General features: G+C 41.3%; 1 protein-coding gene and 1 long non-coding RNA gene across 8 annotated transcripts in view; one reads left to right on the plus strand and one right to left on the minus strand.

Annotated features, from left to right (window-relative positions):
- The window catches only part of LOC134207644 (chondroitin sulfate synthase 1), an 85,419-nt gene that overhangs the window by 37,052 nt on the left and 26,513 nt on the right, over positions 1–21,854 (minus strand). For 6 of the 7 annotated variants that reach the window (XM_062683404.1, XM_062683401.1, XM_062683402.1 and 3 more), the window contains exon 3: positions 866–1,373. In XM_062683404.1, coding sequence (XP_062539388.1) covers positions 866–1,001 — 136 coding nt within the window. In that variant the 5' untranslated portion in view covers positions 1,002–1,373. Of the gene's footprint in view, positions 1–865; positions 1,374–1,491; positions 1,666–21,854 lie in introns of those variants that run through there. The other variant, XM_062683403.1, reaches the window with a different exon arrangement.
- LOC134214864 (uncharacterized) lies at positions 18,398–19,144 on the plus strand. The gene is made up of 3 exons (XR_009979952.1): positions 18,398–18,812; positions 18,901–18,989; positions 19,064–19,144. It is a non-coding gene; the product is annotated as an uncharacterized LOC134214864 (long non-coding RNA).

A 21,854-nucleotide genomic window follows, 5' to 3' on the forward strand; every position in this document is an offset into this window, starting at 1 on the left:
CACATATTCCAATCGCTTAACATGAACTTGAGACGGATGAAAAAGGAGTTACCAAAATGAAGTTATATTTTTATTCATCAGACATTTATTGGTCACCCATGTACAATACATGGATGAACCATTAATTGCCAACTTTCAGGCTGTTTTCAATGATATCGATAAGATTGCGAAACAATGTTAATTTCTGGTTTAATCTATGTCAGTTAAGCAAATAAATGCATTTAAATGAATGTGGATACGTGTAGGCAAGTCATACCATTGAGATCTGTAGGTGGCCATTTTTAAATTAGGAGAAAATGACTCTGTCCAAAATATATGCATTTTCCATTACACCTAGTAAACGTAATTTACTCGAAAATTGGGCAATGGAGACACAAGACCAATCATAGATTATGTATTTGGATGAACCTAGTGGTTTTCAATTGTTTTATGCTATTCAATCTCGATATATTTTCTAATGAATGTCCTGCGCTTGTCCAAGATACATCATTTACCCTACTTTGTATATGAGAAAGGCAAAAACGAACGAGAAAAAACACGTCCGTACGTGCTGCTGTCTCGAACTGGAATGAGTTATTCGAGAGATGCATTATTAGAAATCAATCGGTTCTTCTCAGGGCCACCATTCTACCATAGTTTAACTATGGATTATTTTCAATAGTTTAACTCATTTGCACTCAAAAATTGATTATATTTTCAGTCTAATGGAACCAAGAAAATGTGCCAAATATTGCCTTTTGTTGATGAAAAAACTCGATGAACGGTAGAAGGTGCAAAATGTGATACTCTACAGGACAGGCACCATGGGCGGGAGAGGGATAAATAAAAAATGAGAAGACACGAATGAAAAAAAATGTCTACTTACACTTTTGCTTCATACTGTTGATCGAGTTGCACATGCTGACAATCTCCAGCGTCCGATAGTTCCGGAAGAGAGCACCAACGCACAGCCCGATGATGATCCCGAACAACCCGTACAGGATCTTCTTCCTCTGGGACATTATTCTACCTAATAGCAGTTGCTTAGCAAACTAACAATCGCGCGAACACACAAACACGCACACTCAACTTAACCGAATCACTTTTGCGTAAAAACTAGTTGAATCACAATCACTCGTCAATGTGGCCGATCCACGCCGTTTGCGTTTATGCCGGATCGGATCTTGATAATCTCTTTGCAGTAGAAGGTTTTTAGCGGACAAAAACTGTAGTAACTGTGCTGCCGGTGGTAGTTCCATTTGACAGCCGACGCTTCCACTGCCGCTTCCGCTGCTGTCGCTGATGCCGTCGATGATGGCCGAGGAAACCGGGAGGAAGACAACGAAGCTGCTGCTGCTGAACCACGTTGCTCGATGGGAAGTATCATGTTAGGTCTGAAATTAGTTAAAACGGAGAACGGAAGGGAATGAGAAACACACGAGCGAATTAGTATCATTACATTTGGGCAGAGCAAAAAAGGAGGTGATGAGATGAAGGCCTCCCCAGATGTACCTAATCGTTCCAATCACGTTCGGAGACTTCTAGCGCGGCTCGAGTGAGACAAGCCAAGCCACATCACAGTACCGGTAAGGCTATAATTAAGACTATTTTTCATAATTATGTTTTGTTTTTTTGCCCCCTTTGAATACCCTTCGCTAGACCGAACTGCACCGCGGGCTCGGAGTGACTGAATCTTGACAGTCGACACGGCACGACTGTACACAGATTCTCCGCGGCGGTTCGCTCGCGTAGGTCACCATCGCAGTCCAGCCCAGCCGCAGTCACCGAGAGCGTCGTTATGTCATTTGAAATTCAAAGCAACCACAAATTGGGTCTCTGTTACTTCGAATATAATCGCTCACTTCGAGCTTGCAGTCGACTTTTTTTTTGCGAATGGGGTACATGAGCGATTTTTCGTCTTATTATAAGCAATTTAATTCGGCCTTCAGCTTCGAACGGCGTAATTGATGAAATGCTTTAGTTTTTGTCTACGAGACAATGTGCCAACTGTTCACGCTCCTGTCCAATGCTTATGCCCATATGTTACATAGTTATTGTAAAAATAGAATAAAAATGGACAAAAATTATCCACTAACCCTATGAGCAAGTTGCCCGACATGTGATTTGAAGAAGCAGCAAGTTAGGTATCGATTCGATTGCAAAACAGTGCAAACTTTGAAGGGACACACAAAAAAGTGATGAACACAGAAAGTGAAAACATTGATGGCCTGACTAAGTGACTGACTGACTAACTGACTGGATTCAGTGCCAGACTGCGACACCAGCAGTGACTGTGACGTGCGTTTTGGGAAGTGGCTCTTGCAAGCAGAATGAACAGAACGCAATGCTGGCGTTTTTGTTGGGCTCATACCCGGATTTTGGTCTGTGTTGCGTTCTCGCTTGCGTTTTATGCTTTGATTTATTTTACTCTTCTTTGCTTGAAGAAAGGCTAAAAAAAGTTTCTTCTTCGTGATTTCTGTTTCACAGTTTTAAATTCATTCGGTTGTGACATTTATTTAGCTAAATTTTAAATTCGAAAATATAAACAATTCAGCAAAATTTTCGCTGCATATCAAACAGCTGAGTTGGATACTAGAGTGATTTAAATTCTGACTTTTTCGCTCCCCAATGGGTAAACGATGATATTTGCGGTTTTTATGATCCTCCTGAATTTTTAGCTACTTTGATTGTTATTGGACTGAGCACGCGCAGTTATAAGTTTGTATGAAAATTACTATTAGCATCGACAGTTATGTGAAAACCCGTTTCGTGAGGTGTCCCATTTACTTTTTAAATACAGTCAACTCAGTTGAAAGATTTTCTATGCCCGCCATTTCATGAGCATGTATCTTGTGGGACAAGTACAATGGAAATGGATACACCATGCCCCACAGGGTATCGAGAAAGTTTCCAACCCGAAAACGTCGTCGACCAGACTACGAATCAAACTCGCCATCCCTGGATTGGCAATTCTACGCCTTTGTTCGCATGGCTACCGGAGGCCCACCATGGATTGCCATTAGGTTTGTGTCGAGCCCAGTTGTCTTGGTAGACCAATTCGTCTGCACTCCAGAATGATTTGGAAACCTTAGTACATTCGATTTGGAGATATCTGGATATGCGCATAGCCTCTATGGGCCTGTATGGACACCATGAGTTTGCTATTGGTGTCGTACCAAGCGTAATTGACCTGGTAGATCAAGGCTCTGAAAGGCAGAAAAAAATGGTCCCCAACATAAAATGAGCGAGAACAAAGCGTTGTATCAAATCCCCTCGGTGGGGGTTGCCTATCCGAAACATTTTTTTTCCTACTTTGTATAGGACACGGGACGCGAGGTTTTGACGTTTATTGGCCTTGTTGTTTTCGTTTCGGACTTGAATAAATTCAATCAATTTTCAATGAAGGTGTGATTTTGTTCGTTGCATAACGAAACGTGCATATACGCATGTGGTTATCGTTAGGTTAGGGCCTCTCGTTCGCGACATCAATAATTCGAAGTAAGTCTGAGCTAATTTATATTTTTAGTTTCCGGTATCCTGAAAGCAATTCTGGGGGTTTTGGAATTCTATTTTTCCGGAAGCTTGCAGTGTTTATGAAAGACTAAGATTCTTGGGGCTCTGATTTTGGTAAAGATTAATTTGCTACTTCGTAGTGGCATTTGATTGAATTTAAAATGAAGCTTTGATTTATAACTTATGCGGTAATAATTCCTTCGACTCTTAGTAAAATGTCACTTTCAGTTTTGCATTTTCTGGAGCGAATTTGACGATTTTTCCCTATTTCCACTATTTGGAATGCTTGTATAATAGATTGAATGTATCTAAGATAACCAAATTACATAAGTCCTTTTTTAATGACTTTATTATCCGACCTCCAGCCTGTCGGTAAGATCTATGACCCATAGTTAGTGAGATGTCTCACTACCCACCTCGCACTACTCACTTTCCACAGTGAGAAGTAAGAAAAGAGAAGTGAGAAGTAAGACGTTTCTGTTCTCATTCTTAATTTCTCTTTTTTCAAATGAACTATTCGGCCAAAAGGCCCTTTTGGTCAAACGACCCTTTAAGCCAAATGACCCTTCCGGCCAAATGACCTTTTCGGCTAAATGACCCTTTCGGCCTAATGACCATTTCGGTCAAATGACCCATTCGGCCAAATGACCATTTTGGCTAAATGATCCTTAGGGCCATACGATCCTTTGAACCATACGACTCTTTCGACCAAACGACCCTTTCGGCCTAATGACCCTTTCGGCTAAATGATCCATTCGGCCAAACGACCCTTTCGGCCAAACGACCCTTTCGGTCAAATGACCCTTTCGGCCAACTGATCCTTTCGGCCAAACGACCATTTCAGCCAAACAACCCTTTCGGCCAAACCACCCTTTCAGCCAAACAACCCTTCCGGCCAAACGACCCATTCGGCCAAACGACCCTTTCGGCCAAATGACCCTTCCGGCCTAATGACCCTTTCAGCCAAATGACCCTTTTGGTCGAACAACCCTTCCGGCCAAATGACCCTTTCGGCCAAATGACTTTCGGCCAAACAACTTTCGGCCTAGTGGCATTCGGCCGAATGGGTTTCGGCCAAATGACCCTTCTCCAGTACGCTAGACAGGTGCTTTCCCTACTAGCTACTAGCGGGTACTGATGAAACCAAATTCCCAGCACCGGGCACTAGCTCTCTCTTCGCTTATGTGCTCGGGTCGGGATCTGACGACCAACTGGCACAACCTCACACAACCCCAATACATTGAGCGCCGTTGCTGATGAAGCAAGTGTCTAGGAGCCGGACAATACTAAATACTCATCCTACTTGGTTAGCATTGTACAAAAATACATATGAGAGAGTTAGTTCTGAAAATGTATTGCGAGAGTTCGGCCAAGTGCCTGGTATTGGGAATTGGGTTTCATCAGTACCCGCTAAGCTGCGGAGGACGATGGAGGTCCTTCGTAGCTTAGTAGGGAAAGCACCTGTCTAGCGTACTGGCTTCGTGGGATCAAACCGCACCGAAGGGGCGGTTCCCCTAAATACCTTTTCCGAACTAAATCTAACACATGTTGTGCATATGCATAATCGTGTTTCAGACATAGTAATTAATTTCCACTCCGGGTGGCTTAATACCCGCCATATAAGCAATCAACTTTGAATGTACTGAGCTAGAACAATGTTTTGACTTGACAATAATTTTGAAACAATGAATTATTTGGTTCGGAAATTCGTCCAGTAACTCAATGGAATATTCTTTCAGGACTTTTTTTTCTCTAGATATTCCATTGAGAACTATCTTTTCAATTTTCTTCGTGATTTCTTCCAAAAAATTTCATGAACTTCCTTCATGAGTTTCTTTGGAAATTCCTTCAAACAGTGAAAATATTCCTCTAAGAAGAGCCTCGTAGATTGCTTCAGAAGTTTCTCAAAAAAGTTTCTTCAAAAATTTCTCCAGGAATTTCTTCGGAGATTCATACAATTTTTTTTATCGGAAATTCTCCCAAATGTTGGTTATGAACTTCCCTCAGAAATTCCTTGAGAAATTGCTATACAGAGAAACACCTCCTAGAATTTCTTAGGAAACTTATCCAAGGACTTATCGAAGGATTAGATCCCCCACTAGGACATTGCCACCTCGCAGTTTTGTGTCCAATCAGCACTTCCACAGTTACTAACTGCGAGATTTCTAAACCAATTTACAATTTTAGCATTCGTGAGGCTAGCACGATGATACTTTTATGCCCAGAGAAGTCGGAAAAATTTACAATCCTAAAATTTCCCAGACCGGATCGGGAATCGAACCCAGTTACCTTCAGCATGGTCTTGCTTTGTAGCCACGCAAGGCTGAGAAAGGCCCCTATTTTGGGCAATAGTTCTGACATTTCTTTGGAAATTTCTTCAATACCCTTATCTGAAACATCTTTAGATGTTGCATTTTTCTCTCGAGAACTACCAGGGCAATTCCTTTCAGCAGTTCCTCAAGGAGTTACTCCTTAAATTCCTCCAAAAAGTCCTTTAGAAATCATTTGAAAATTATTTCAAAAATTCTTTTTGGAATAACTCCAGGAATTCTTTCCAAAACTCCTCCTGAAATTCCTTCGAAAACTCATTTACTTACTTCAGAAATTGCATCAGAAATTCATCCAGGAATCCTTTCGGAAGTTACGTTGGAAATTCTTCAAAAAAAACTTCCATCTGCCATCATACCCTGTCGGTAAAAAAGAAGTTCGGTTTCGCTTTGTGCCGTGAGAAGCCTCCGTGAATACTTCCTCATAAAATCTGGTTATTTGCGGGAGAAACGATCAATCCATTTGAATATTGCAATATCTTGACTTGATAATTAATCTGAAACAATGAATGATTTGTTCGACTCTCCCAGCAACTCCATGGGATATTCTTCGAGGAGTTATTTGAAAAAATCTCGCTTACAATTATCCTTTCAATATTCATCGTGACTTCCTCCAGAAATTCTTAAAGAACTTGCCAGAAATTCATGAGAAATTCTTAAGGAAATTCCTTCAAAGTTTCTTGGATGGGCTTCGTGCCCGTGCGGTTAGCGACATCAATCATCTAGACGCATGTGCTATGAAGTGTGAGTTCGATTCCCGACCCGGTAAGCAAGAATTTTTTTTTGTCTCATGCTAGGTGTTAAGTGTTCAGTCTGTACGACCTCTGGTTGAAGCTGGATTGCTATCTTTTTTTTAAGGTTCTAAAGCAGTTACTTTGGATGTTCCCCAAAAAAAATCTTTGAAAACTCCTACTCGAATTCCTTTGGCAAATATTACAGAAATTTATTTGAGAATTTCCCCAGAATTTCTGTCCAAAAATCCCGGGAAAATTCCATTACGCATTCTTTCGGAAACTCCTTCAGATGTTTTTTATGAACTTTTCACAACAATTGATTCAGAAATTCCCGTTCTTTTTTCTTCGGAAGATCTTCAAGGAATTGCTCTGAAAAATTCTTCCAAAAATTCATTTGAAAATCTCTTCTGAAATATCATCGGAAATTCTTCGAGCAACTTCTTAGGAAATGTCTCCACGAATTCCTCTGGAAATTACTACACGGGTTTTATTGCCGCCTCAGGATTTCCTCCAGAAAATCTTTTGGAAATACGTTTAAATCTTCCGGAAGTTCCTCAAGCAGTTACTTTGAGAATTCCTCCCCTTTGAATTTTCGGAGGAACTCCTCACGAATTCAAGCAGAAACTGCCCTCTGAATTTCATGAGGAATTCCTCCTCGGAATTCTTGAATAAATTCCCTTCCTTTTTTCTGGAGTAAATGCGTTAAGAATTCGCGGAAGTGTTCCCCTCTGAATCCGCGGATGAACTCCTCCGAATTTCCGCATCGAATTTCCCGAGGAACTTTTCTTTACATTCTTGAAGCAATTAACATTAGAACTCCCGGAGGAATTCTTTTCGAATTCCTGAGAGAACTTCCCACCGAATTTCTGGAGAAATTCTTCTCTAATATTCCCTTCAAACTTACAGATAAATTTTCCTCCCAATACCCGAAGGGATTGCCCCCAGATTTCCCGCAGAACTCCTACCCGATTTTTTTTGAGGATTCGTTCTTCAAGTTGTTGTGATTTTTATGAAGAATTATCCTCTGAACTCCAGCAGGAATTCTGTTTCGAATTCTTGGAAGTACCACTCTCCGAATTCCCGGAAAGGCTGTAAATTTATCCAAGATTTTTTTTAATTCCTGTGGGAACTTCTCATTCGTGAAATATTCTAAGGAATTTGTTTAAGCATTTGCGATGAAATTCTTCTTCTAGGCTGCGAAATGGTGAGTTGACATCCGGGAAGGGGCGCCTAACATAGCTCTGGTCCTCACAAGTTCCAATACTCACGCTTCCACGGGTCTTCCGATGACAATTGACCGCCAGCTAAGGATTGCGTACTTAGCTGGTAGTGCAGCCTGGGCACTGTTGTCCTTCTGACATCAGCTAGAGTGGGGTCTGCCTAGGATGTGGTGGGGTTCGACAGTGGGCTCTGTTGAACTTCTATAAAAAGCTGCATGTGTCCCCAAGCAGGCCCTATCAAAGCGACCGTGTGCCGCTCATAGCGCACTAGCCTAGTCCTGGTGTGGTGGGACTTTAAACAAATTTGACCCGACTGATCGAGCGTCTGTCCACCAAGGAGGTGCGGCTCCAACAGCGTCTGTTCTGGCATCCAGCGGCTGAGTGTGAAATGATATTCCCCGGAAGCTATACCTAAGATGCCAGCCCCATCCTGGTGGATAGGGAACCTTGGGCCAACAACCTATTGTTCCCGAAACATCAATTTGTTCGAGAATCCGATAATGAATTAATACGTACTGATTTTACGGCGACTAATATTGGCACGTAACAACGGACACGAATAGGAACATGGAACGTTTTAACCCTAGGGTAAATTGGCACCACTTGCCAATGAGGCACGCCGCATGAAGCTTGAGATCCTGGGACTGAGTGAAGTCCGTTGGCCAAACTTTGGAGAACACAGAACGCCGTCGGGACAAGTTCTGCTATACTCTGGTTTACGAGGTGAACACGCTCTCCGGCATCGCGGAGTTGGCTTGCTACTAAGCGCTCAGGCACACTCTGCGCTTATGAAGTGGGAACCTATAAGTGAAAGGATAATCGTTGCCAGATTTAGAACACGGGTCCGAAACCTTACTATAATCCAATGTTATGCGCCAACCGATGCTGCCGATCTGCAAGACAAAGAGAACTTCTACAGTCAACTCAATGCCGTCGTAGATAGAATTCCGAAGGGTGATATCAAGATCTGTTTGGGCGACTTCAATGCGAAGATCGGATCCGACAACTCGAACCATGAGCGCACTATAGGACGCCACCCAACAAACATTGGAGCTGGGTTAAGCACTTGTATGACCAAAATTAGTCTTCTTCGGCTTAAAAACTAGCTTATTCAGCTATAATTGTTTGTCGGGCATGGTCTCGGAGAAATGAGCGAAAACGGAGAGCTGTTCGCAGTATTTTGTGGTAATAACGATATGGTGATCGGGGAATCGCTCTTCCCTCATCGACCGGTTCACAAGGTCACGTGGGTCTCCCGTGACGGCTTTACAGAAAATTAAATCGACCACATCTGCATCAGCCGAAAATAGAAACGGAGCCTTCTTGATGTACGGAATAAACGTAGTGCCGATATCGTGTCTGACCATCACCTCCTCATCGGCGAAATACGCCTGCGCATTGCGCGGATTCGTCGGCAGGAGGAGAGAATTGGATGACGGTTCAACACACGCCGACTGGAAGATGCCACGGTGAAACGGTCCTTCGTTGAAGAACTGGAGACGCGTGCTGCAGATATTCCGGAAGGTGGCAGCGTGGAAGACCAATGGACCGCCATCAAGAATGCCTTCATCGCCACCAGCGAGAACAATCTGGGCGAACTGCGCACCCAGAGAAAACAATGGATCACCGATGAGACCTGGAGGAAGATAGAGGAGCAAAGAGAAGCCAAAGCCGCGATAGAGCGATCGAAAACCAGAGGAGCCAAAGTCTTAGCCCGTCAACGATACTCGGCTCTTGAGAAGGAAGTAAAATGCTCATGTCGATGAGACAAGCGAGCGTGGGCAGACTCTCTGCCCGACGAAGGAGAGAGACCCGCAGCAACCGGGGACATTCGCCTCCTCTACGATATCTCACGATGCTTAAGCGGGGAAGATTAATGCAACGATGCCTGTGAAACACGCAAATGATCAATTATTGACCGACCCAACTGACCAGCTGAAACGCTGGTTCGAGCACTTCGAACAACTTTTTCATGTGCCAGCCAGGCTACCATCACCTCGGGATGATCTGCCTAGGATCCGACGTATAACACGCGTCAATACCGAAGCATCATCACTGTTAGAGATTCAAACAGCCACCCAAAGCATGAAGTCGAATAAAGCCCCAGTCGATCGCATATCAGCCGAGATGCTCAAAGCTGACCCCATGACATCCGCTCAACTACTGCATCGTTTATTTCGTAATATCTGGGACACCGCAACTTTCCCGATCGACTGGATGCAAGGTATCTTAGTGAAGGTGCCCAAAAGGGTGACCTGACTGGCATTATGTTTAGGCTGACCAGATCATTTCGGTGGAAAAACGGGACGAACGCACTTGCAAAACGGGACATGCAAAAAAAAAACTTGTGACAAAATTCAAGCGCTGTGGAAATTTCAAAATTTATGCGCCTCATTTCCATTTTCATTGTATCAAGTTAGTTGTGGAAAAATATTAAACTACAAATATTTCATTTTTTCAAAGGGACGCGGACAAAAACACAAAAGAACAAAAAATACGCATTTTTTTAAATATAAAAAAAGTGGAATTTTGAAATTTTATTTTAATTCACTCTTAAACATGCATTAAGGATTGTATTACTGACTAATATCAGAAACTTTTCTAATCCTGAACAATTGAAAATATCAATAAATAGTCATTAATACATTAGGCGGTTTGGGCATTATTTTAAGAAAAAAAAATGTCAAAAGATAAATTCGAAAGAGCAATAGGGTGGGATATTTGATTTGCCGTGCTGAAACTTTTTTTTAATGAATATAAGTGAGGGTAAATCCACAGAGAACAGACGTTCATCTTCATTCGCGTGGTTGTGTAAAAGTTTGTACTGGTCATTTTTAAGTATGTCGTTATGCCTCCGTTGGGCGGTGCTAGTGTGCTGATGAATATGGTTCAAATTTGCCGTGTTTTGCTTTTTAGCGCTAGTGTTCAATCCGAATGGCTTCTAGGCTCGCTCCTAGGTGGCAGCACCACAATTTTTATGTAATGTATGCCAACGCCATCGCTTAGTGAGATTGAGTTTTTATGTCGGGCAGCCTGCGTTGGCGGCGCTGAGGTGCGATTTGAATCTTTACACACGTTTTAAACGAAATTTTGTTCAAGCATCCATGTCTGTTCTCTGTGGTAAATCTGCGGATAAGAATAACAAGAATTTCAACAAGGAAAGAATATTAATAAAATGTGATTGTTTCCATAAATATGGTTGGCGTTGTCCATTGCTCCACTCATACAATAAAATAAATCCTGGCTAATTTGTAGGCTGGTTTACAGCTCGGACTCTCGGAGATTTCCACATGATTATATTTTAAATCGGGCCAACGGAATCCCATAGATCCCTGCACACATATGGAAGCGAAATTATCAGAAAAGCTCCTGATCTGTAAACTAGCCTTATAGTACGTAAGGACTGAAATCTGAACGAATTTTCCCTCGCTTTGCCTTAAACTTGATTTTGTTCGGCTCATTTAAAAACTATTTTTTAATGTCGTCGTTTTCAAAACAACGGATGATTTCGAAATAGTCAGAGTTTTTCAGAAATATTTTGAATGATTCCTGATGTTTCGAAAAGAATCAAACGATTGAAAAATATGTGATAAAGCAAATTTGAAGAAAAATAGAATTACGCAGTGGGCAAGAAAAAAAAAATGCAAGATAATCTTAATCTGGAAATAGATAGCATTCTTTTAAAAGCAACACTAATTACTTAACCTCAAACTTTTTGGGTTTCGTCTACTTTCCTTGTATTTCGTTTTAGATTCCTGCCAAAACTATTCAATTAGTTTGAATAATATTTTGGAGATCTTTGGACGAATCAATGAAAAACGGGACAAATTGAGAATTTTTTAGATAACGACGGGACAGCCCAATAAGCTCCAAAACACGGACTGTCCCGTTAATTACGGTACGTGTGGTCAGCCTAATTATGTTGCTGTGTACCGTTCTCAAAGTTCTGTGCAAAATTATCCTAGCCCGGATCCAGGAGAAGATCGATGCGACTCTCCAGCGGCCGTAAGCCGGATTCCGTGCCGGAAGATCCTGTGTGGACCATATTGTCACGCTCCGCATCATTCTGGAGCAGGTCAACGAATTCCAAGAGTCCCTTTACTTGGTGTTCATTGACTACGAAAAAGCTTTCGACCGTCTCAATCACGAGAATATGTGGGGCGCCCTGAGACGCAAGGGGGTTCCTGAGAAAATCATCGGGGCCTCATCGAGGCACAGTACGAGGCCTTTTCGTGTAGAGTGCTGCACGATGGAGTGCTGTCCGTCCCTATCCGGGTCGTAGCTGGTGTGAGGCAAGGATGTATTCTATCACCGTTACTGTTCCTCATCGTAATCGATGAGATTCTGGTAGATGCGATTGACCGTGTATTAAACCGAGGGCTGTTATGGCAGCCTATAACCATGGAGCACCAAAACGACTTCGAATTGGCGGATGACGTTGCACTCCTCGCGCAAGGGCGCTCTGATATGCAGAGTAAGCTCAACGACCTTGCCTAGCGCTTCACCTCGGCGTATTTAGTCATCAACGTCAACAAAACCAAATCGTTGGATGTAAACACGGTGACTCCGTCCAGTTTCACAGTAGCCGGGCAACCAGTGTAGACTGTTGAAAGCTTCCAATATCTTGGTAGGCAAATGGCATTGGACGGCGGTACCAAGATCGATCGCACGGATCAAGAAAGCAAGGGGTGCCTTTGCGAGTTTAAGAAATATCAGGAAAACAGGCAGATAAGTGAACGCACCAAAATACCAAATCTGTGCTGTTATACACTAGCGAAGCATGGTGTGTATCAGTGGAGAACACTCAACGGCTGCAGGTGTTCATCAATAGAAGCCTGGGGTATATAATTCGGGCCTGGTGGCCCCACAACTGGATCTCAAACAACGACCTCCATCGTCGTTGTCACCAGAGGCCGATAGCTACAGAAATTCGGGATCGGGAAAAGGGGCTAGGTCGGCCACACTCTACGTAGGGACGGAAACGAAATCTGTAAACAAGCATTAGACTTGAACCCAGCGGGACATCGCAGCAGAGGCAGACCCAGAGGCTCATGGCGGCGAAGCCTCAATAAAGAAATAAAAGAAGTCGACCAAAATCTAACCTGGCAACAGGTTAAAGCGATAGCCGGGCAACGCTCAGGATGGAGATCTTTCAAGTCTGCCCTTTGCGCCACCGGAGGTGTACAGGATCCCTAAGTAAGTAAGTAAGATGAAATTCTTTAAGTAATAAATAAAGGAATTTTCCGTAGCATTCTTGTAGAAATTTCTAATGGAACTCATGAAAGAGTTTTCAAAAGAACTCACATTGTGATTTCAAAAAGAATATATTTCGAGAATTTCTTCAAAAATTCATCAGGAAGAAATTTTAATAAAAATTCCGTAGCAATTTTTGACGAAACTTCGGAAGGAATTTCCAAAGAATCTTGTAATATCTCAACGAATTCCTTGAATATATTTCGAAGCAATTCCTATAGTAACGTTCAAAGCAATACCTGGAGGAATTCCCCAAGAAATTTCTGGAAGAATTATGGTTGGAATCCATGTAAGAGGGAAGTTTATCTGGTCATCTGGAGGAATTTTCGATAAAATTTTTGGAGGAATTTCCGAAGAAGTTTCTGAAGGGATTTCCAAAGTTACTTCCTGAGGAACCTCCGATAGGTTTCTTGGAGAAGTTTATGAAGCAATTCCTGAGAGAAGTTCATAAGCAGTTTCTGGAGGAATTATCGAAAGAATTCGTGAAGGAATTTTCAAAGGAATTTAAGAAGTAACTCCTTGAGGTACTCCTCTGAGAGAATTCCTAGAGAACTTTTCTATTTGGAGAAATTCCTGATGAAGTTTTTAAAGAAATTTGCAAAGAAATATCTAGGGGAATGTCAAAAGGAATCTCCAAATGACTTCCTGGAAGATGTTAGGATGGAGCCCATTGGTAAGTTTCCTAAGGAATTTTAGTGGGTATTTCCAAAAAAGTGCCTTAAGGAATTTCCGAAAGAATTTCGATGCTGTTCCCGAAATAACTCCATGAGGAATTTCGGGAAGAGGTTTTAAATGAATTTCCGAGGCAATTGCTAGGGGAAGATCAGAAGCAACATGTGGAGGAATTTCCAAAGAAATTCCCGTGAGAAATAGCGAAGGAATTCTTAGGGAAATACCCGATGTAACTTCCTGGGGACCTTCCTCCTGGATGAATTTCAAGGGCAATCTCTGGTGGAGGGTTTCTAAAGGGATTTTTAATGAAACTTTAGAAGTAACTCCTTGAGAAACTTCTAAAAGAATTCCTAGAGATATTTCCTACTAATTCCTGAGAGAAAAAATAAGCATTATCTGGAAATATTTCTGTTCGGATCATTGTAGAAATTTCCGAAGAAATGCTAGCAGTGTTGTCAAAAAGAATTTCCAAATAAATTCCTGGAATACTTTAAGAACCAGTCCTTAGATGATTTTCTTTAAAAAATCTAGTAGGTATTTCTCTAGCAATTTCTTAAGGTATTTCTGAAAGATTTTGAAATTTCCGAAGTAATTCCTTGATGAACTTCTGGAGGAATTTGTGAAGCAATCTACGAGGAAAAAAAAGCAAGCTCTTTTTAGTGGAATGTTTTCACTGTCACTGTCATTGTCACTCGACTCAGTCGAGTCAAATAGAAGACATTGAATACGGCCTTATAGTTGAGGTCAAAATACGTTTCTGTGAAGGAATGCAACGTGGTGGAATTAAATGGAACTGTATTAAATTCGTCCGAGGTAAGTTCATAAGCAACATCTGGGAGAATTTCCGAAGGAATTCGTTATAGAATTTTTGGAAGGAATTACCGGCTAACATCTTTTTTTCTTTTTGACACCATCCGACAAATTAATGTGAAGCAAGAATACGAAAATAGTCGCTCTCAGAGCTAGCCACGTATTCTGCAATATAAATACTGTCTTTGGTTAATTGCCGTTCTGATCAGTTTATTGCGGAAATCCGGAGAATAGTGCATTTCAACCATCGGAATAGCGCGATTTAACCATCGTTCATCGTTCAACAACTAGTTGCCTACACTGCCGAAATTTGTTGATGGGGACTCCCCACCGTGGAAGACAACTATCCCTCTACCATGATTGATTACTTTTGCTCTGTATTTTCTTTCGGCTTTTACTTTCCTACAAATTTAATTCCTTTAGATGGGTTATTTTAAGTTGCTTTGTTAGTTATTATGTATTATATTTTTTTTGCTTGCGGTGGGTCGCTGTTCTCAGTCACCTCCTCTGCCTGTTGATGCCTTAGCACATGCGATTTTATGACAAGAAAAAGCTAATGTCATTTTTAAATTCCAGAATCAAGCCAATGTAATTTGATTTTTTCTGTAGATGGTTATACATTAATACAGAAACTGTTACTAATAGCAAGTACTAACGATATAGTTTGAATTACCACAATACACTGGATTTTGTTTTTACACGATTTACATTTTCTCAATTTTCCACTCATCCTAAATGTTTAACGTATATTAATTATCATGTGATTTTTGTTTGATTTATTCTGGATTTTTTGAAACATGTTGCGAAGAGTTTGGTGGCAAATTGAAGTCACACGATCAAAAATACGAGCGAAAAAAAATCGTGTAAAAACAAAATCCTGTGTACATTGCCCTTGCACGAAAATGAGACTAGGTTCGAGCTCAGATTGGTAGATCTAATTTTCTTGAACATCATGTGAAGATGTCTACTCGGCATTACGAGTCGGTCAAGCAATTACTTTTCGGAGGTTCCTAAAGAACTAATATTTCTTAAGACAACTAGTGGTCGCGATTCTATCGTTGGCAGGCCATCTTCCATTTACGTTCCATACCAACGGCGGTAGAATCGCAGTCGCCCAGCGACAGAATCGCGTCGCGTGTGTTTGGGGAACCTTGACTTTTTTGTGTTTTCATTAACCGAGATTTTCGGTCCATCTCATAGGAATCTTAACACTTCAGAACTATTGGTCTCTGTCGCTACTACCGAGTAACACTTTACATTTCTGCAAAGTGAATCGCTCAACAGTTCATACATTAAAATCTTTGTTGCACATCATTGCGCAGTTAGTCCATTAACAACAACGAAAAAACGACATCAATAAGTCTCAGATTTCGTACATCAGCCGATCGATGGCGGTGCCGCCCGGTCGATCACCGCTGCCGAACCGCAAAAGGAAGCCACATCACTATGGCTGGGCCTGGCCCCGTACCCCCGCTGTCAGCATAATTCCTTCCACGTTCCCATCCATTATTTTTTGTGACCGATGCTGAATTAATTTGCAGCAAATTGGATGTTATTTTTTACTCGTGAGGTGCCACCGAAAATATCGTACGATTCCGTTCGCGGTGCCCGGTTTCTGCTTAGTGGGTGAGAATTGAGTCGCGCACACAGGTTGTAAAGTCGATCGGTTGGTGATCGAGCCATCAGGAGCAACTGCGCTTCCGGTGCGTCGTCGCACCGTCGGATAGCTGTTTGGATCCATTCATAACTTGGCGGGCGCGCAGCTGCACCATCTCACTCGCCATTAATCAAGGTTATCCAACGAATGCAAACAAACCGGCAAGCATCATACGAAGGTGAGAGCGTGCTGAGCAAATTTCGGCGCTGAATGAGACCGCTGCTGTTGGGTCAGGGGAAAATGTTTACTCATATACCTAGCTGAAGATGAATGTTGATTTTCAACAACTGGCATGGAGCAAAGAGGCCGAATGCATAGGAAAAACTCTTCGGTTTTCACCAGATGCCAAAGAACGGGCAATGTAGAGCAGAATAATTATGATCATAATTTTCCATGATGTTTAATTTTTTATCTAATGCAATTAATAGGAGGATAAGTGCTACAACATATTTCTAATTTCACCCGAAAATGCTTAGAAATATGTCACTGTGCGTGGCGGCGCGTGCAAACGAATTCGTGACGTCCTCGGTTTGGAGCTTTCGTATACCACCTACTTAGCTATCTACGCGGTGAGATAATTTTCGCATGACGCAATCGATGGCGATTGCTCGAATTCAAGTGCTTATCGAACATTTTCCAAATATTTTGAAGCTTCTTGCCTAAGACACATACGAAACTACGTACGTTACGGATTTAGTACAATGTCACTCGCATGCCTTTCGGAGTTAGCATGGATGAATGGATCAACATCTAATCCGTAATCCTCTAGCGGTAAACTAATCCAAGTGTTTTCATCACTTCGACAAAGTAAAAAGCGTAAATATCGGCTCGAAACCAAAACACGTGGTAATCAATTACCGGGCTGCACTTCGCAGCGCTTTTGCCGGTCCGGTATTCCTGCTTTCCATGCGGGAGAGCCATTTACCGCGCGAGCTGTTGCCACCTTGACATTAACCCGAAGGGCAAGCGATGGTTTTGCAATTAATCGAAAAAATGTAAATAGTCAAGTAGATTAGGTACGGTGCAATGCACACAGGCGGACACACAGCAGCACCGTTACTATCATCGAGAGCGTGCACCGCACTTCAAAGGTCGTTGAATTAGTAGCCGATGACTGGCGCTAGTTGATTCATCCGGCAGTAAAAATCAGGGTGAAATTTTGCGCCCACCGCACAGTGCCTAACCGTCGTCGCAGTGTTCTACTCATCGCTTACTGACAACGCCGCGTCGCCGGCGGTATCGATTGGCCGGTCCGATGGATTGTAGCAAACCAATTAGCACTATCAGCACATGTGTAGAGAGGTACACACAACAACGGGAAGACCGATAAGAATTCGGTCGAAAATGACGCCGCTGTCCGGGATCGCATGGGGGAGATAAGGTTTTTGACCGGGTGAGACACCGTTTCGTTTTCAGACGAAAATTTTGCGATTGACGTTCGACTGGCGAATATATTTATTCGTTAGCAATCATTCTTTTTGTAGATTTGAAGAAATATAAATAAACAAAGGATGTTAGAAATTCAAGACAAGTTGTTTATGTATTTGTTTATTTGAAACACCAAATAATTAACCATTATTGCTCAGCTTAGTTTCGCTTATTTGAAACTAAGCTGAGCAATAATGGTTAATTATTTGCTGTAGCACCCCTCGTAGATGCTTCTCCTTGGCTGGAATCACCGAATTGAACATAAATTACGTTACGCTTAAAGGGGGTTTGTCTGAAGTTTGATGACTAATGCAAATTTCTCAGATGCTTCATACAAAAAGCATAACATAGAGCGGAGCGGTTCCTCTCAATGTATATATTTACATTATTGATAAAATCTCAAATTCTCAAATCTCATGGGTGATTCTAATCAAGAGCGACACAAATGCTATCATACTCATGGTTTAGAGAATTACTCATGATTCGAATCGCATGATTTTTACGTGTTTTCGTTGGTGAATGCATTGAATTAACTTTTTTCGCTTAAAGCAATGACTATCAAATCCATATGTAAACAAAACAAACGTCACGATTGCATTTAGAAGGTTTTAAGAGCAAAATCATTTTTCGGAGAGTGATCAAAGCAAAAAAACTCAAGCGTGATGCTCTTCCTACAGAATCGCATACGAGTTAGCTCGTGCATGAAACCACGATGATTGAGACTTGAGTATGATTCCACCAACACTGCGTATTTGTAGACCTTTAGGGGTGTACATCTCCTGTATAAAAACCTACACACTTAAATCGAGAATTTCAGCTCGGTAATATTTTTTACTGGTTTTATTCGGTAAAAAGAAATCTGAACCGAGAACTCAGTTAATTAAAATCAATTTACTGATTTCTGCAATATTTTTTACCGATGTCTCAGTAGTTCTATGAAAAATACTGAGTCTCGGTAGGTTGCATTACCGACCAACTCTGTTCAATGAAAATATGCTGCAAATGTCAAGAAATAAACCGATCACTCAGTAAAATCAAATACGCAGTACTGAGCACCCGGTAAAATAAGTACCGAACTCTCAGCTTCTGACCACGATTTGCCTGATGTGACTCCATTTTTTTTTTGCGAATCGAAATCTGGTGACCAATATCCTTCACGAAGTTAATTAGCACTGAATCCGTCGAACCAGTGGAAATTCCATTATAATTAAATATTCAGGTGAGTTTAAACATTGCTTACTACCATTTACCGAACTATTTTTATGACTAACAAAATATTTGTATTTTTTTCTTTTTCTTTCTTCCAGGTAACCAAAAACCTCGCCAAAAACTGCATCATCAGCCGTTGACTCCGCTGCGGGTAGATTCTGGATCCGGATCTATAATAAGACTACAGGTATGTAACGTCTGTAAAATTACTATTTTCCATACTACTATTTTTTCTAAACAAATTTCCATCTACAATTCCAGATTAGCAGGACGGAAATGAGGTCAAATGCCGCTCACTTCCCTAGTCGCCTGTTTAGTGGCGCTACTGACAAAGGACAGAAGCAGAAAACCAAATATTCTGATGCACAAACTGTGTATATATATAAATAAAGATATATAAATGAATATAGATATATAAATAAAGAATAAAGACTATTAAAGAACTGAAATTGCATTTGTTTTTCATTATCAAGAAAAAGAAGTTAAAAATTAAATTACATTTTATTCGGTATTTTGAATTACAGAAGTCAGTTATATTTTTACAGATCCATCAGTATTTTTTACCGAGTGCTCAGTAACTGTTACAAATCTGCTCGGTATTTTTTGACAGTTCATTATCTTGAATGCTGAACCGAGAACTCGGTAATAGAATTCGATTACCGAGGTGACTACCGAGAGCTCGGCTGTTGAGAAATCGGTAATTCATTTACCGAGCCCGGTAAATAGAATTAAGTGTGTACCAAAACCTCTATAAGAAATGGACAAAATGCTAGATTCTTATACAAACATTGTATGAGACCTGACAATTTTGCAAGCTTTTAACAATTTTTATTTGTGAGCTTAAATTTTTGTATAAGAATCTAATAATTTCGCATATGCTAAGTTCTTATACAGGTTTTGGTAGGTTCTTATACAGGATTGTTAGAAAATCTAACAGTCGCTAGTTGGATGTATAACATATTAAGCCGGTTCAAATTTGACGGAGTTCACATTATCATCACAACAGAGCATTTTTTTTACGTTTTTTCCTTTATCGTACAACAAAATTTGTTCGGACAAACATAAAAATATTGTTTCTAAGGCTGCATCTAATTTTCCGAATTAAACTCAAATTGAATTTTATAAAATTCCGAATGACTTTGCACATTACAATAAGATTACTTTTGACAGATATCAAATTGTCTACTAGACTTGCCTTATCGGTCTTATTGGAAAGCACCTGTTTTTTATGACTGGATGAACTTTGATTTACGAACTGTCGCTTTCAAGTTCGTTTGAATTCAAATCAGAAAATGAGTTGCAGCCTAAGTAGTTCATTGTTTTCATTTCTTTCAGCAGATAGTTGAGTAAATCGTGAAAAACTAGAAATAAGATTCGTATCAAAACTTTGCATCAGCAATTCACTACCGTGGGGGACTGAAAACCGTACAGCACCGAAATCCGTCCACCTTGTGAAATACCAATAAATGAATAGGGGATTAAGGTATTAATTTTATAAATAATTTATCTCATCTTGTCCTTATATTTGACAGTAAGCTTTTCGACCATTGAAATGGAAAGTAGGCTTTGGAATTAAAACAACAAAAATTAAAAACATATTGCTTCCCAGCAAACGCGTACTTTCAGGTGCCATTTTTCGCGTATTATGGTCAACACGTACCAAAAGTGACTGTTTTAAAATGTAAATTGCAATGAAAACAATTAGATCAGTGGGGTATACATCGGAGGGATCGCGTCTCAAGGTGCGTATGGAACTATTCACAATGTTAGTCTAGTCAATCTTTAGTCGGTCTGCTTTAGTTTGATCCTTTGATTCAAAATCCATCCGCGGTGGGCGGACTTTGATTCAGGTGGTATAAGTTTTGTTCATAATTTTATCAAGTTTTTCGTAGTTTGCAATACGCAAAAGTTTTTATTGCCAGACTAAGGCCGGAGTGGCCTGTGCTTCACATAAAAGTATTCTCCATTCAGCTCGGTCCATGGCTGCACTTCGCCAACCACGCAGGAGGATCCCCAAATCGTTCTCCACCTGATCGATCCACATTGCCCGCTGTGCACCTCGCCTTCCTGTTCCCGTCGGATCGTTATCGAGAACCATTTTCACCGGATTACTGTCCGACATTCTGGCTACGTACCCGGCCTACCGCAGTCTTCCTATTTTCGCGGTGTGAACGATGGATGGTTTTCCCAACAGCTCATGTAACTCGTGGTTCATTCGCCTCCTCCACGTGCTATCCGCCATCTGCACCCCACCATAGATAGTACACAACACTTTCCTTTCGAAAACTCCCAGTGCGCGTTGGTTCTCCACGAACATCGTCCAGGTCTCGTATCCGTAGAGAACTACCGGTCTAATAAGCGTTTTGTAGACAGTCAGTTTGGTACGGCGGCGAACTCTATTAGATCGAAGTAGGTAGTTAGTAGTCCAAAGTACGTACGATTTACAGCAACTATGCGTCTTCGAATTTCTCTGCTGGTATCGTTTTTTTGCGGTCACCAGTGAGTCCAAGTACACGAGTTCTTCAACCACCTCGATTTCGTCACCACCGATAGAAACACGTGGTGGGTGGCTTACATTGACCTCTCTTGAGCCTCTTCCTATCATGTACTTCGTCTTCGACGTGTTGATGACTAGTCCAATCCGTTTAGCTTCGCTTTTCAGTTTCATGTAGGCTTCCTCCTTCCTCTCAAAGTTACGTGCCATGATATCAATGTCGTCAGCGAAACCAAATAACTGGACGGACTTCGTGAAAATCGTACCACTCGCGTCATTCCCTGCCTTCCTGCCTTCTACGTAGGAAAACTAGAGGTGTGCGCCGGTCCGATATTCAGCGGCGGCGGCGTTGGTCCGAATTTTGGTCGGCGGCGGCGGCGTGAATCGGCGTGGCGATTTTTTTAATACGTTCCTTTGAGATTTTTTTTGCTTTGTATCGGGAACATATTTTCAAGACATTAACGGAACAATCTTTCGAATTTCGCCTGAAAAATCTGATGAACTTCTTCAAAAAATTCTTTAAGTTTTTTCAAAATATTCATTTGGAAATTGATTTCG

This window comes from Armigeres subalbatus, chromosome 1 (genome assembly GCF_024139115.2).
Source record: "Armigeres subalbatus isolate Guangzhou_Male chromosome 1, GZ_Asu_2, whole genome shotgun sequence".
In the NCBI taxonomy this organism is placed as follows: domain Eukaryota; kingdom Metazoa; phylum Arthropoda; class Insecta; order Diptera; family Culicidae; genus Armigeres; species Armigeres subalbatus.